We start from the raw sequence: 17,026 nt of genomic DNA on the forward strand, positions 1-17,026 counted from the left end.
GGACTTTGTACTAACGCTCAGTGAGGTCCATATTCCCAGAATCACTGCGACTCTTCCAGGCTCCCAACTTAACAGCTAGGTCAAGATGGCAGAGGTGAGGCAGGGACCTTCTCCATGAACAAAGAGGAAGGCCAGGAGGTTGCTGGGCCTTCACTGGGTAGTGAAACTTTGCCAAATCTCCACTGAGCAAGGCACCTTTAAACCTTTGTGCTCTGGGCATCCAGACACTGTTTTGAAGTGTTTCTGGACAAGATTTTCTATTGGTGGTAGCCTTGGTCACCAAGCCTGAGTTTTGGGGCCTTTTCCTATTTATTCTCCACTGGTCAAAAGTTCTGAAAAGATAAAACCCTGATTTCCTTAAGTCTACTTTCATAGGCAGGAAGTGTTCATGTAGCAAGCATCTTCAATCACCTTTGCACCAATCTGATGATCATACTGCCACATTTAGCTCCTAACCAGCTCTAGGAAAATCCAGCTTTCTCCAAAATAAAGTAGTTACTGAGGGTGGGGAGGAGGGTGCAAGTCTGTTTTAACAAGTCCTCCTTTGAGAACCTCTCAAGCACAGTTAGATAATGTAGGCACTTAAAGTGTGAGGTCCAAGCAACTCAACATGTCATTCCAGAGCCACCTGGGAGTTCGTCAGAGTCCTTTGGAATGTCTCAAGTACCATAGCTTACCCTGACCTAGACCTCAGGATGGCCACTCAGAAATTCCCCCTGCACTGCCCGGAAATGATGTCAGCTCCACATAGCCTCCATCACTGTTCTGTGTCATTTCACTGGCAATGTGGATTCTTGCTCTGATCGAGGGACTTCGAGTCCATACAGAACTCCACCTTCTGCTTACAAGACACATTCAACCCTTACCATGATTAACCCAAATATTTACCCACTCATTAAAACAAATCTTTACCTTTTTTTTTTTTTTCCCTTTTCCTTTTGCCTCTAATCAAATCATTGCTCTCCATGCTTACATATAGAGATGTGACAAAATCTGTTCAGTTGTTCAGAGTAGTGGTAAAATATTTCAAAGTGTATAACTGATATTTTTTTCCTTTACAAGAAAGAAATGAATCAAAGAGGGACCAAACCGGGAAGGAGGGAAGGAGTGTGCTTTAAGCAAATGTAGGCCTTTCCAACAAAAGCAGTTTCTGCTGACAAATGCCCAGAGGGGAACAGAGCCTGCAGGTGCATCATGGGAAGTGGAATGTGAGCATTTTCTCCAGTTGCCTTAATTTTTATTCACTTTCAGTCATCTGATTGATATTGCAAACTTCTTTACAGCATACGAGTGACTCTTTTACCAACCAGAACATATTCTTTTCCCCTCCCTACACCCTGTAGAAACTAAAGAAAACAAAAACAAACAAACAAACGGAAAAAAACCAAAAAAACAAAAAAACACAAAACAAACAAAAGTATACCCCTCCCATCGCCCATCCCTAATCCAGTAAAGCATGACAACACCACCTTGCCATTGTTTTAATTCCAACGCCATCAGAAGTTAAAAGCAGTTAAAACAGATTGAGTACTAACAAGAATGAAGATACTTACTGTCTAAAATGTAAACGGAATGTTTGGGTTCAAATTTTTGTCTTTTTGTTTTGTTTTGTTTTCTGAAAGAGGACAGTGTATGATCAATTCACAATTAAAGTAGCATGCAATTTATTATGATGATTTTAAAACTTTTTTTACGTTTTTGATTCTTGGCAACGGCAACAAACCACAACATTATCGAGGAATGTAATGCAGACTTTTAAAGTTGTGCGCAAATGACTGTTTCCCTTCTGGTCATGGGTATGTCCAATAAATAGATTGTAGAACCACTGTACTGTATAAACTTCATTTATACATGCAGTTCATAAAATTAATTTCTTTTCTTAACTGAATAATTTACCCTGTTATGTATATATACAAATAGATAATTTTTGTCTCAATATAATCTATCCAACATAAATCCACTATCTTCCCCTTTTAATGGTCAATGTACATACACAGGAAGTGTCTATCCTTATAAATCGCCAGCCAATTCTCTTTTTGCTATCCATGGTCAGGGCCCGCACGTATGATTGGGTAGTTCGGCACTGGGAGTTCCAATGCCTTTTGTCTATGCCCCTGCAGCCCTCTTTTGTGTAACCCATGGGATTGCACTTGGTCTCGTAGAAATATTGCTTCAGTTGGCCTTTCGATACAGGGACTTTTTCCAGGACTGTGACCGTCCCGCCCGACATGTCCACTGCAGTCTTTTTATCTGCCGCTGTTACCCACTCACTAATACTGTCACACACACTCAGCTCCCCACGGCGGGCAGGGTCAGAGTGGCGTCGGACCCTCATAGACATGTTTGCAGCATCCAGGTAATTTTTGTATTCCTCAAGCAGAAAGAGAAGAGGAGGCTCCAAAGGCACTTGACTACTGAGCATCACCCTGGAAGTGTACATGTCCGCATCCTTATTGTTTTCTTCATTGGGCCGAACTTTCTGGTCCTCATCCAACAGCTCTTCTATCACATGTTCGAAAGTGTCAGCCAATGAGGTCAGGCCTCTAGAACCCGCCTTGGGCCCATTCATGCTCTCCAGAGTCCCATGGGTCCGCACACCTGGGTAGGCCAAGCTGCCTTGTCCTCGAATGTTGGCTTCTTTCATGGGGGCAGCCTTCATGCAACCGAAGTATGAAATAACCATAGTAAGGAAAAGGATGGTCATCACTCTTCTCACCTGGTGGAACTGTGGGGGAGAAAGCAGAAACAGGACATAAAATTGGTTAGAGAGTTCTTTCATAGAGATACAATGTGGCTCATCTGATTGTAATTCCAGACCATTCTACAGGGTCAAGGATTTTTATGTATTGGAGATAAATTCAAGCTGTACCAGATATAACTTAATGTCAGTAGTGTGTTAAATGTGGTTTAATATAAACCAGAGACGTGCAATGTTTTCTCTAGATTTAGCATCTAAATCCAAGATTAAATGGCTGATGAGCATGTGAAAAAAAATTGTGGCTTCAAGTTCTCCTCCTTCCTCCCACTTTAGCAGCTTGGTAAGTTTAATTTTTAATGATCTCTGCTCATGCTGTCACTGGAAACACAAAATCAGAAATGTTACTAAGCAACAACTGCAAGTGTAATAGTAATTTTTTTTTTTTTCAAGTTAGCAGCATGGTCCTGTTGCAGAGCATGTGACAGGGACAGTAGTGGCCTGAGGGGTCTGAGTGGGTCTGTCTACCTAACCTATGTGATGTCTACACATTAACAGCACACAAAATTAGGTATCAGGGAGCTATAAAGAGCCTTTACATTATAGGATTTTGTTCTCCCATAGGTCGAAGAAGACTGATTGTTTCCTTAAGCCATTCTGTTTCACAGATAAGGAAACAAAAGGTTACAAAGGGCTTACCTTGCGTCTTGAAGAAAGTTTATATTATATTAGGAACTCAAGTCTCCCCACTCTGGGTCCAATGTTCTTTCTACTACACCTGGGTGGTCATAACTGAAAACGTTTTGCTTATTTCCAAACAAAAATCTTTTTCTACGCATTGATTTTAATGATGTGTCTAGGCCTGGGGCTGATGTCATGAACACAATGTGTCTGTGTAAGAAACTGGGAAAAGGCAGCATTAAAAAGGCATTGAAGTCCATTTCAAATGCCTCCCATATGCGGACTCCATTCTTCTCCCCATCAACTCTCTGAGGCCCCTCACCCTTTGGCTTTCCTGGAGAACACGCAGATCCATGGAAGCAAGCTCAACTTCCTTTTTGTGTATGTGGGCCTGTGTCTCCACATGTGTGTATATCTGTGTGTGCCAGAGAGAGCTCTGAGTTCATCAACCCTTTGAAAAACTGAATGGCATTTTGCACATTTTGGAATAGGCAGCTAGTGATTCTTCCTGTGCGTTTGAAGTTTCCTGGGGAGTCCCTTAATAGCATACCACAACATTAATCTTTTCCTGTTTGCCAGAGGGTTGCTCCACTCTAAGTTTGGCTCTATATCTACAAGCATGCTCTAGGAAGTCAACTCATCTAGATGAAGAAGCAGAATTAAGACATACCTACAGACCAACCCCAGGTAACCTTCAGGTGGTGAAGGACTTCAGAATCACTTACCTGAAGCACCGTGCCCCATAGGAGTAAAGAGAAGCATTCCCCAGCCCTGACACTCTAACTTTCTTCCTACTTCTCTGTTCCGGAGCATAGACTTACAAAAAGACATGTGTGTATCCTAGTTGTTGCCCTGTCTGTGTAAACCAGTAAGAAACAGGACTGTGATTCTATCAGTAAATGAAAAAGCAACTTACCTCCGGTCAATAGGTCATATTGCAGAAATGGGTTAAAACTCTGCAACTGGGAACTGAATGTTTTCGTTGATCACTTTTGTAAGGGATCATATATTCTACCATTAAGAGACTTTATTACAGGATCACATATTTTATCATTAAGATACTTTATTACAATCCCTAAACACAAATTTCCCTGTAGATTCACTCTCACATTGCACAAATCACAAGCAAACTCAGAACTGTTGGAATTACACAATAGTATGAGATTGGTGGTGTGCTTGAGTGCCACTGGGTCTGTATAGGATTTCTGAAGCTGTAAATCTTTACAGGAGCAGAAAATCTAATTTTTCTCCCACAGAGAGACTGGTAGATTCCAACTGCTGACCTTGCAGTTAGCAGCCCAGTTCATAATCCACTGCTCTATCAGGGACACTGAGATTAGAAAGGGCAAATTGGTGTGAGTAAAACACGGATACCCATTCTACTCATACCTAGTCCTTTGTGAATGTTACGGATTCTGCACCATCATCATAATGGACCCTCTGTGGAGGCTGCCATTCCTGGCAGGCTGTACTAAGACGATTGAATAAAAGCCCTATCTCCTAATATTTCCTATCCAACTTCAAACAACTCACAGGACACCTTGAATTTAGGTCAACCATAGAGACAGAATGCAAATTCACAGTATTTTATTCTAGCCATCTATGTAACAACTAGCCGAGATTTCATCAAATCTAAAATATCATCATTATACAATATACCATTTTATCTATTACTAACGGAAAGGAGCTCTGGTAGTGTAGTGGTTACGAATCGGGCTGCGAACCTCAAGGGCAGCAGTTGGAAACTACCAGCTACTCTGCGGGAGAAAGATGAGGCTTTCTGCTCCCATAAAGATTTACAGCCTCGGAAACCCTGTACAGGGTCTCTGAGTCAGTTCCGACTCCATGGCACATAACTACCACCACCAAGGGAAAATGTAGCCTGGGGTGGTGCTGTAGGATAAGCACTGGACCACAAGTTCAGTTAGAAACACAAGGTCAGCGGTTCAAACTCATCAGCTGCTCCTCAGAATCCCTATAAAGGGTTGCTATGAGCCAGAATCCACTTGATGGCACTTAACAACAAAAGCGGGGGGAAAGGAGCTTTTGTAACACAGTGGATAATGAGCTAGGCTATTACTAATCACAAGATCAGCAGTTCCAAAGTACCAGTCACTCTGCAGGAGAAAGATGAGCCTTCTACTTCTGTAAACATTTACAACCTCAGAATCCCTATACAGAGTGATTATGAGTTGGAACCAACTCGATAGCACACAGCCACCACCACTAAGGGTGGTGGTGGTGGTGGTGGTGGTGGTGGTGGTGGTGGCGGTGGTGGTGGTGTAAGCAAACAAAAAAACTCACTGCCAGCTAAAATACTGCTTTCTTTATCACTCAGAACTTTAATTTTATGCTTACTAAAAGAGCTCTTTTAGGCACATTTTTATTCCATGGGAGAAAGATGAGGCTTTCTGCTCCGGTAAAGATTTACAGCCTCGGGAACCTTGTCAGGGTCGCTATGAGTCGGAACCGACTCCACAGCACACAACAACAACATATCTTTTCATTAATAATTTCTTGGTTAGAAAAGCAGTGAAGAATTCCTATATCATTTTCTCATCAGTTCCATAAGCAAGAGGAACAAATGGCATCTTAATAAACATGATTTGGCTTTCAACCCGAAGCCCAAACATGGTCATCTCTGTTGTTGTTGTTAGGTGCCATGGACTCGGTACCAACCCACAGCAACCTTATGCAAAGCAGAACGAAACACTGCCTGATCCTGGGCCAACCTCACTACTGTTGGCACACTTGAGTCCATCGATGCTGCCACTTGGCCAATCCATCTCGTTGGGGGTCTTCCTCTTTTTTTCTGACCCTCCACCTTACCAAACATGATATCCTTCTGCAATAACTGGTCCCTCTTAACAATATGTCCAAAGTATGAGAGGCGAAGTTTGGCTACCTTGGCCTCCAAGGAGCACTCTGGCTGCACTTCTTCCAAAACAGATCTATTGGTTCTTTTGGCAGTCCATGGCACTTTCAATATTCTCCTCCAACACCATAACTCAAAAGCATCAATTCTTCTGTGGTCTGCTTTATTCACTGTCCAGCTTTCAAATGCATATGAGGTTATTGAAAATACCATGGCTTGGGTCAGGTGCACCTTTAGTCCTCATGCTGACATCTTTGCTCTTCAACACTTTTAAAAAAGTTCCTATGCAGCAGATTTGCCTAATGCAATACGTTGTTTGATTTCTTGACAGCTACTTCCGTGAGTGTTGATAGTTGATCCAAGAAGAATGAAGTCCCTGACAACTTCAATCTTTTCTCCATTGATAAGAATGTTGTGTATTGGTCCAGTGGTGAGAACTTTTGTTTCCTTTACATTGAGATGTAATCCATACCCAAGGCTGTGCTCTTTGATCTTCATCAGTAAATATTTTAAATCCTCTTCACTTTCAGCAAGCAAGGTCGTATCATTTGCACATTGCAGGTTGTTAATGAGTCTTCCTCTAATCTTGATGCCACATTTTTCTTCGTATAACCCAGCTTCTCGGATTATTTGCTCAGCACACAGGTTGAATAAGTATGGTGAAAGAACACAACCTTGTCGCACACCTTTTTAAATTTTAAACTATTCAGTATTCCCATGTTCTTTTTAAACAACTGCTTCCTGGTCCAGGTCCAGATTCCTCAGGAGCACAATTAAGTGTTCCGGAATACTCATACTTTGCAATATTGTCCATAGCTTGTCATGATCCACACAATCGAAAGCCTTTGCGCAGTCAAAGGTTAACATCTTTCTGACATTCTCTGCTTTCAGCCAAGATCCATCAGACATCAGCAATGATATCCCTCGTTCCACGGCCTCTTCTGAACATCTTTGAACCTCTGGAAGTTCTCTGTCAATGTATGATTGTAGCCGTTTCTGTATTACCTTTAGCAAAACTTTACTCGCATGGGATATCAAGAGATTATCCAATGATTTCCGCATTCCGTTGGGTCACCTGTCTTTCGCATGGGCACAAGTACGGATGTCTTCCAATCAGTTGGCCAGATAGTTGTCTTCCAAATTTCTTGTCAGAAAGAATGAGTGCCTTCTGTGCTGCCTCACTTTCCTGAAAGATTTCAATTTTTATTCCATCAATCCCTGGTGCCTTGTTCTTTGCCAATTCCTTCAATGCACCTTGGACTTCTTCCTTCAGTCTCATTGGCTCTGGATCATATGCTACCTCTTGAAACTGTCACAGACACAGGTCATCTCTGTAGCATTCAGCAATTAACTAGATTTTATTAAAACTCAACCCATCTCCAATCCTGCACGCCCAGTCTGTAATGCTGTCTATCAATTATAAGGCCTTGAAGTTTAATGGGTCTAACACCAAACTCAGTGCTTTTTGCTGGAGCAATTGGGACAATGATTTCCTAATATTCTGGGCAACTGAGGCCAAAGGTTAGAAATCTTAGACTCAAGTTTGAAAACACCTTTCTCATCTGGCCTTCAACTCTAGTCAGTCAAGAAGTCCTTTCTCCTGTTTCTTTTAAGAAATTCTTCCACTCCATCCTTTTTCTCCATTCTAGTGCCACCATCTTGGTTCAGTTCTCACCATCTCATACTTTGTAATTATAATGCCCCCTGATATACCTGATACCCTTCCTGCTCCCTTCAATCTTGCTAATCACTGTCTTACTAATCATTCTCAGTTTTTCACTTTCTTGCACAAAAACTTGAAATGTCTTTGTTTTTCTACCAGATCAGACTAACCCCTTTCGCCTCAACAGTCTCCAAAATATGGCCTCACCCTGCTTCACTAACTTCATCATATTACTCAATGCCTCATCACCTTGGCTATGAATAGACCAGAGTTCTTGGAACTCCATACACCTGAAGTGACATGTTCCATTCCTCTGACAGACTCCCTTTCTTTGAATAAGGCTTGCTTACCCCCAACGAGATGGACTAGCCAAGTGGCAGCAGTAGTAGGCAGGCAATAGTAGTGAGGTTGGTCCAGGATCGGGCAATGTTTCGTTCTGCTGTGCATAAGTTCGCTATGAGTGGGTACTGACTAGATGACACCTAACAACAACAACAACAACAATCCTAGTGTGGTGCTGTGGGCTAATGTGTCAGATTGCAAAGTCTTTTGAACTGCAAGTTTGGTGGTTCAAGCTCACCAGCTGCTCCTCAGAAACCCTATACAGGGTTGGTATGAGTTGGAATCAGCTCGATGGCATTTAACAACACTAGCAATGCTTCCTGACATACTGAAGCATCAAGTTATACAGCACCTTCTCTAATTACTCCAGCACACACAGCTCTCCTTCCCTTCTAAAATTACACATTGCACCTCATTTAGTATTTCAATTTAAACTTATTGTTACCGGTATTTGCTAATTATGGTCAGTCGTCATTGGATGGCATGCTTTTACAGGGAAATCCCCATTACTGATTGCTAAGAATGAAATAACAGTACCCATTGCAACTAAGTTGATTCTAACTCATAGCAATTCTATGACATAATAGTGGTGGTGGTGGTTACATGCCATGGAGTCAGTTCTGACTCATAGTGATCATGTATAGTGTTTCCGAGACTGTAAATCTTTACAGGAGCAAAAACCCTCATCTTTCTCTTGCAGAGTGTCTGGTAGTTCCTTATGACGTAATAGTATTGTTGTTAAGTGCTGTTGAGTCACTTCTGATTCATAGCAACCGCTGTAAATGGTTTCCATGGAGTAACTGGTGGGTTTGAAGTGCTGACCTTGTGGTTCACAGTCCAGTGCTGATCCTATAGTGCCATATCTGATATACTAATAGGAGTCCACAGTAGTAGTAAAACCTTTGGTTTTATTACACTAAGAGAGAAGGGAGTTCTGCAATCATTGTTTATGAGAAGCCTTTTTGTGTGGCAGCACCAGTGAGCTCAGGCACGGTGAACGCTGCATTAACCCCAATTGATGAGACTTAAGGCATGTGACAGATGGCAATCTCTTCAGTTCTTCTCATATTGTAGAGCTTTAGGGGAATAATTAAAAAGCAAATAATGCTATAACATAATAACGGTTTCTACTTCCTATGAAGTTCAGATCAATAGGAGATTCACAGAATTGTCAATGATAGCAATAATAGCAAAACTTGAAATTACAGCCTTTTAACCTCCTTTTCCTTTTTCAAGGAACCCCAGTGTCACCGTGGTTAAGTGCAGTTTAAGGTTGTTAGTTTGAACCCACCAGGTTCTCCACAGAAGAAAAATGTGGCAGTCTTCTTCTATAAAAAATGTTGTTGTGAAGTCCCATTGAGTCAGTTATGGCACACAGCGACCCAGTATGGGGTTCCCAAGAACGGCTGGTGGGTTTGAACTACCAACCTTGTGGTTCAAACTGACCTTATGGTCCAGCACATTATCCTGCAGCGCTACACCAGACTACAGCCTTGGAAATTCTATGTGATGGTTCTATTTTGTTAAGGTTGCTATCTTCAGAACTGACTTAATGGCAATGAATTTTTCCTTTTTCCACTAATCTCCGCAATGAGCAATTCTAAGCATTTTATGAGGAAATAACAGAAGAGGAAATTATTAAATAAGAGCTTCCATAGAGTCCTGGTTTGGCACTGTGGAATAATGCACTGAACCACAAGGTCAGTTTGAACCACCACCCATTCCTTGGAAACCCTATACAGGGTTGCTATGAGTTGGAACCGACTCGATGGTACTTAACAATAATATCAAGAAAAGATAAAGAGGCTGTGCAATATTGTTAAGTAGACTGTATGTACATTACATATTTATCAGTGCTCTCTAATTATCCTCCAAAGCTTACAACAACCAGTTCATCCACATCTGTATAATGCTAGGAGGTTTTCTTAGTGCCATTCATAGGAAATACAATTTGGTACAAGCTTAGTTTTAAGCATGGCAAATCTGTAAATCGCTAACAAGTCTTAAACATTCAGCCAGATGACTATCCATGCCAGTGTGCCCTTGTGCTGTAACAGTAACTTGAATTTGTCTAAAAGACTATGTATGGTACGCTCGGTGAATAGAATTTCAGATAGTACAGTCTACCTCTAAGGGAAAATTTTGTTTAAAAAAAAAAATAGCAGGGATGTTGAAACCTAGTTTCCATAGTCAAAGCTAAAACAGAGCAGACAAACTATAGTAAAGATAATGCAAACATATTGAGGGAAAAAATTAAAAAAGTAAAACTTGCTCCCACAGTCCTTTTGAGTTTTGTCAATGAATGTGCTATCAATGAAGACACAGGATAAAGAGATGGTTGCTTATCTTAGTTTGTCTTATAAACAACAAGAATAATGGCAATGATGAAGAAATTATCAATTAATATTTAATTCCTAACATACATGATGCAAACCTATTAAGAGATTACCAAGTGAGAAGAACAGAGAGTGTGACCCTACCCAGAGAGGCAATGATGCCAGGGATGGAAACAGAGATGATGAAGTGGGCAGATGTAGTGGCTGGGGACACTGGACTCAGGGAGGGAGAGGGGCTGTGTGCTGGCGGCCAGTGTGGTGGTGGTGGTGGGGCGGGCCTGTAGGGGTGTATCCTTTGGCTATTTGATGATCCATGGAGGGTATTGTAATCATTGCAATGAAACGAAATACGATAGGATGAATGTAAAACTGATGTTCTCCCATGTAAACCCACATAATTCACAATAACAACTTAAAATATATAATAAAAGAGATTACCCAAATGAAATCCTATAAATCAATATAAAAAATCTTTTAGTTTGCATGCAATTTCTCTGTTTCCATATATTAGTCTTACTTTGTTCAATCATTCTTCAAACATGGATTCTAGCTTTAAGTCTCATATTCTAAGAGGGAAGTAGGGCAAACATGTGAATCACTAAATTATAAAGGTAGAAAAGACTCATGAGAGGTAATAAATAGAATTCTATAGAAGAAAGAGATTACTTCCAGTTAGGGACATCAAGTCATCCTTTATGGAAAAGGTTGCTAAGGATAAGAAAGATTTGAACATACCCAGAAAAGATTCCAGTGGATGGATGGCAGCTTGATTAAAGACATTAAAGTAGGTAGGCGTGGTACAAGCTTCTGGAGAGGAGAGTTGTGGAACAGGAAGAGAGACAAATAAGATTTAAAAATTACCAGATTATGGAAAGCTTTGAGGACAATGCAAAAGAGTTAAGATTTGCCTTATAGGCAAGAAGCAGCCAAAGGGAGTTTTTGAGCAGGGGAATGCTTTTCAAAGACCAGCTCAAACAGTGTTTTTCTGTTAAGTGCCATCGAGTAGGTTCCAACTCATAGAGAAGTGACTAGAAGGTATGAACTCCCAACTCTGTGATTAGCAGTCTAGTGCTTATCCTATAGAACTACACCAGGACTCCATACAATGTGTTGTTGTTGTGTGTGGTTTCGACTCATAGCAACCCTGTGTGGGGTTTCCAAGGAGCAGTTGATGGGTTTGAACCACCAACCTTGTGGACAGTAGTCCAATGTTTATCCTAAAGCACCACACCTGGGAGACAAGAATGATATATTGGGTGAGTCAAATTAATTCCCTGATTTTCTTCTTCACGGCTATTGAGCTGTAAAAAGCAGTATTAAGTAGTAACTAAGTGCTGAGTTAAAGGTCAAGATAGATCTTTTAATTTTTGCTTATTTATTCATGCAAGTTGAAAAAAAGAAGTGACGTTCGAGAGAAGTGGAAAGCATCAAGAATGTCTGGGTTGGCTGAGTGATGAGAAGCAGGATGAAGAGAAGTAGAGGAGAGGTGGGACTACAAACCCTCATTCCAATTATAATTACTCTGAACTTCGGTTCTACTGTTCAGCACTTTTAATTCAAAAATCTCCAAACACTTTGCAAATATTAAATAATTAAGACTCATAGGACCCTAGAGGTGCAGGTAACTATAATTATCCCCATTTTATACAGGCGGAAAAAGGTCCAGAGTTTTTAATCAACTTATTCACTCACTGTTATTCCCTTGATGGAACAAGGTCAGAGCCCCAGATTCCAAAGGAAAACTAGGTCTTAAACTACAGGGATTAGTTTCTTCCATCCCTCTGCATTATTTCTGTATCATTTCTCAATGTTCGTATATTGCTTAGCCAATAAGACTGTAAAAAACAAAACACGACGACACAAACAAAAAAAAGCAAAAAAACAAACTCATACTCTTCAAAGAATTCAATTGGTAGTTCAAATCCATAAATACAATGCGGAGAAACTGTAATGAACTTTTCAGATGCTCACCTGTCTTGATACCCATTCAAATGAAACTAATAAATATTTTAGCAAAACCTGATAGAGTGCAAACACCCGTAGCTTAGAAGGATGTGGCTTTTAAAATGACATTTCAAACTGTAGTGTAGTGGCATAGGGGTTAAGCAAAAACTATTTCTACATAATCATAGAAACCTTTATTAAACAAAACTGTAAAACTTTTCAATATTCTTTGAATTTATGGCACAAAAAGGAAGTCAGAAGGGGAAAGATCAGGGTGGGTGGGGTGAAGAAACATTTCCCAACAAGAGTCTTAGAGGAAACCCCTTGCTACCCTCAAACAATGAACAGAAACATTGTCATGATGGTGGGGGATAAAAATCTTCAGGGCAACTTTCCTTGTCTTTTTCTTAACCAATGCAAGTTTACAATTTCCTTAAAACTTCTTTATAATAAAGCCTGTGTGATTTTTCTGTCTCCTTTAAGAAAATCTATTAAGATTACTCCTTTGAATTGTGTCCCACCCTCTACCCACCCCCAAATAAAAACAATTGTCAAAACCTTCTGAGCTGACCTCTCGGACTTGAATTTTACTGGCTCATAAGAAGACACTGTTCTGATTGCTTTTTTGTGTGTGAAGGCACCCTAATAAAAATATTGTTATTAAGTGTTGTGGAGTCAGTTCTGACTCATAGTGACCCTTGTATAGGATTTCCGAGGAGCAGCTGGTGGGTTTGAACTGCTGACCTTGTAGCTAGCAGTCCAGTGCTTATCCTACAGCACCATACCAGGAGTCCTATGAGACTAAGTACAGTACACTAATTGCAGAGACAGGTTTAAACATGTTTTGTTTGGCAATAAACCCATTCACATATGAACTGGAACCAAAGTAGCAATACATTTTTACCTACCTTCTTCTTTCTAAAAGTATTCAAATATTTTGTTGTTAAATGCCATCCAGTTTTGACTCATAGCGATCTTTGAGAGGGTTTTCAGGGAGTGGCCGGTGAGTTAGAACTGCCAATCTTGCAGTTCAAACCGCCCTTTTAGTCTAGTGCTTGTTGAACAACAACACACCATACTTCCCATGAAAGTACTGAACTTCATAGCAGAGGACTCTCTGCTGCTCTAGTATGCCTATACTCTACTGACACTTGAAGACATTATTTAACCTTCCTAAGTATGGCACCTCAGGATAATGCAATGGACCACAGGGTTGGTGGTTCAAACCCATCAGCTGCTCCTAGGAAACCCTATACAGGGTTGCTATGAGTCAAAACTGACGTGACAGCACTTAACAATAACAAGAGTATATGAAAAATGATTGATTCTTAGCCTATACCTTGAGTGATGCGATCGTCGTTAGGTGCACTCTAGCTGATTCTGATACATTGTTGCTGTTGTTAGGTGCCATGGAGTCCGTACTGACTCATAGCGACCTTATGCACAGTAGAATGAAACACTGCCCGATCCTGGGCCAACCTCACTACTTGTTGCCATGCTTGAGTCCATGGATGCTGCCACTAGGCCAATTCATCTCGTTAGGGGTTTTCCTCTTTTTCTCTGACCCTCCACCTTACCAAACATGATATCCTTCTCCAGTGACTGTTCCCTCTTGACAATATGTCAAAAGTATGAGAGACTAAGTTTGGCCGCCTTGGCCTACAAGGAGCACGCTGGCTGCACTTCTTCCAAAACGGACCTATTGGTTCTTTTGGCAGCCTATGGCACTTTCAATATTCTCCTCCAACACAATAACTCAAAAGCATCAATTCTACGGTCTTCCTTATTCACTGTCCAGCTTTTGCGGGCATATGAGGTTATTGAAAATGCCATGGCTTGGGTCAGGCGCACCTTAGTCCTCAAGCTGACATCTTTGCTCTTCAACACTTTAAAAAGGTCTTGTGTAGCAGATTTGCCCAATCCAATACGTAGTTTGATTTCTTGACTGCTGTTTCCATGTGGGTTGATAGTTGATCCAAAAAGAATGAAGTCCTTTACAACTTCAATCTTTTCTCCGTTGATAAGAATATTGTTTATTGGTCCAATGGTGAGGATTTTTGTTTTCTTTAAATTGAGATGTAACCCATACCGAAGACTGTGCTCTTTGATTTTCATCACTAAATGTTTTAAGTCCTCTTCACTTTCAGCAAGCAAGGTTGTATCATCTGTATATCGCAGGTTGTTAATGAGTCTTCCTCCAATCCTGATTCCATGTTTTTCTTCATAGGACCCAGCTTCTCAGATTATTTGCTTAGCATACAGGTTGAATAAGTATGGTGAAAGAGTACAACCTTGTCACACACCTTTCTTAATTTTAAAACATTCAGCGTTCCCATGTTCTGTTCGAACAACTGCTTCCTGGTCCAGGTACAGATTCCTCATGAGCACAATTCCGGAATACTCATACTTCACAATGTTGTTCAGAGCTTGTCATGATCCACACAATCGAGAGCCTTTGCATAGTCAATAAAACACAGGTAAACATCTTTCTAATGTTCTCTGCTTTCAGCCAAGATCCACTGGACATCAGCAATGATATCTCTCGTTCCACGGCCTCTTCTGAATCCAGCTTGAACCTCTGGAAGTTCTCTGTCAATGTATGATTGTAGCTGTTTCTGTATTACCTTTAGCAAAACTTTACTCACATGGGATATCAAAGAGATTTTCTGATAATCTCCGCATTCTGTTGGGTCACCTCTCTTTGGAATGGACACAAATACGGATCTCTTCCAATCAGTTGGCCAGATAGTTGTCTTCCAAATTTCTTGGCAGAGATGAGTGAGTGCCTCTTATGCCATCTAACTTTCTAGAAAGATTTCAATTTTTATGCCATCAATTCCTTGTGCCTTGTTCTTTGCTAACTCCTTCAATGCACCTTGGACTTCCTCCTTCAGTATCACTGGCTCTTGATCATATGCTACCTCTTGAAATGGTTGAACATCAACCATTTCCTTTTGGTACAGTGACTCCGTCTTCTCTTGATACTTTCTGCATCATTCAATAATTTGCCCAGAGAATCTTTCAATTACGAAAGTCAAGGCTTGAATTTTTTTTCAGTGCCCCCAGCTTGAGAAATGCTGAGCGTATTCTTCTTTTTTTGTTTTCTGACTCCAGATCTTTGCACATTTTGTTGTAATACTTGGCTTTATCTTCTCGAGCTGATCTTTGAAATTTTCTGTTCAGCTCTTGCATCTCCTCATTTCTTCCATTTGCTTTAGCATCTTTATGCTGGAGAGCAAGTTTCAGTGTCTCTTCTGACATCCATTTTGTCCTTTTTCTTCTTTCTTGTCTTCTTAATGACTTTTTATTTTCGTCATGTATGATGTTCTTGATGCCATCCCACAACTCCTCAGGTTTTTGGTCTTTAGTGTTTAATGTATCAAATCTGTTCTGCAGATGATCTCTAAATTCAATAGGGACCCTATATACAAAAGAACAAAACTGTGGCCATCCTCATAATTGTTGCTATGCTCGAGCCCATCATTGCAGACAATGTTTCAATCCATCTCAATAAGGGTCTTCCTCTTTTCCACTGAACATCTATTTTACCAAGCATGATGTCATTCTGCAAAGATTGGTCCCTCCTGATAACATGACCCACGCACCTGAGACAAAGTCTTACCATCCTCATTACTAAGGAGAATTTTGGCTGTACTGCTTTTTAAATGTTTTATAACTTTATCTCATAATCAGCTGTTGATTTTCATCCACATTGACTGGTTGAACATGAAGGTACACAGCTTATAGGTGACTCTTCATCCTTATGACATTTTCTGGATAATGTAATAGAGAGGATACAGGGCATTCCTGACTCCTTTGGCCCAGACACCTGTGTCTTCATGGCAAATGTTCAAACCTCCTTGAGTGCTTAAGGGTCATGCGTATTGAAGCCCACTTTATGGATGTGTTTGTGAATGTTGATGGTGTACTCTCTGGTTACCACTTCACTGATAGCAGAGTAACTCTTCTTCTTCTTGCCACCCTTCTTTGAGGGAGCCATAGCATTGGGAACAGGTTAGAAAAGAGACTGACTGCACTTCTTCCAAGGGAGATTTGTGCATTCTTCTGGAACTCCATGGTATAGTCAATATTCTATCCCAGTATAATTCAAATGTATCATTTCTTCTTAGGTCTTACTGATTCCCTATCCACCTTTCACATGCTTATGGTGTTGTTATTGTTGGTAAGTACCGTGGAGTCAGTTCCAACTCACAGTGACCCTGCACAGGGTTTTCGAGGCTGTAAATCTTTACGGGAGCAGAAAGCCTCATCTTTGTACTGCGTAATGACTGGTAGTTTTGAATTGCTGCCCCTGAGGTTAGTAGCCTGATTTGTAACCACTATGCTACCAGAGCTCTTTCACATGCTTATGAGGTAACTGAAAATACTATGGCTTGGGTCAAGTGCACCTTAGTCCTCAAAGTGACAGCTTAACTCTTTAGCACTTCAAGAGGTCATGTGGAAGCACATTTGCCAAATGCAGTGCATTG

The 17,026-nt window shown here is 40.8% G+C and overlaps 1 protein-coding gene across 4 annotated transcripts in view; it reads right to left on the reverse strand.

Annotated features, from left to right (window-relative positions):
- Positions 1-1,466: 1,466 nt before the first annotated feature.
- BDNF (brain-derived neurotrophic factor) overlaps positions 1,467-17,026 on the reverse strand; it is a 71,429-nt gene continuing 55,869 nt past the window's right edge. For 3 of the 4 annotated variants that reach the window (XM_006864851.1, XM_006864852.1, XM_006864854.1), the window contains exon 2: positions 1,824-2,725. In XM_006864851.1, the coding sequence (XP_006864913.1) occupies positions 1,961-2,725 (765 nt within the window). In that variant the 3' untranslated portion in view covers positions 1,824-1,960. Of the gene's footprint in view, positions 2,726-17,026 lie in introns of all 4 variants that reach the window. The other variant, XM_006864853.1, reaches the window with a different exon arrangement.

This window comes from Chrysochloris asiatica, unplaced genomic scaffold (assembly GCF_000296735.1).
Source record: "Chrysochloris asiatica unplaced genomic scaffold, ChrAsi1.0 scaffold00072, whole genome shotgun sequence".
Lineage (NCBI taxonomy): Eukaryota > Metazoa > Chordata > Mammalia > Afrosoricida > Chrysochloridae > Chrysochloris > Chrysochloris asiatica.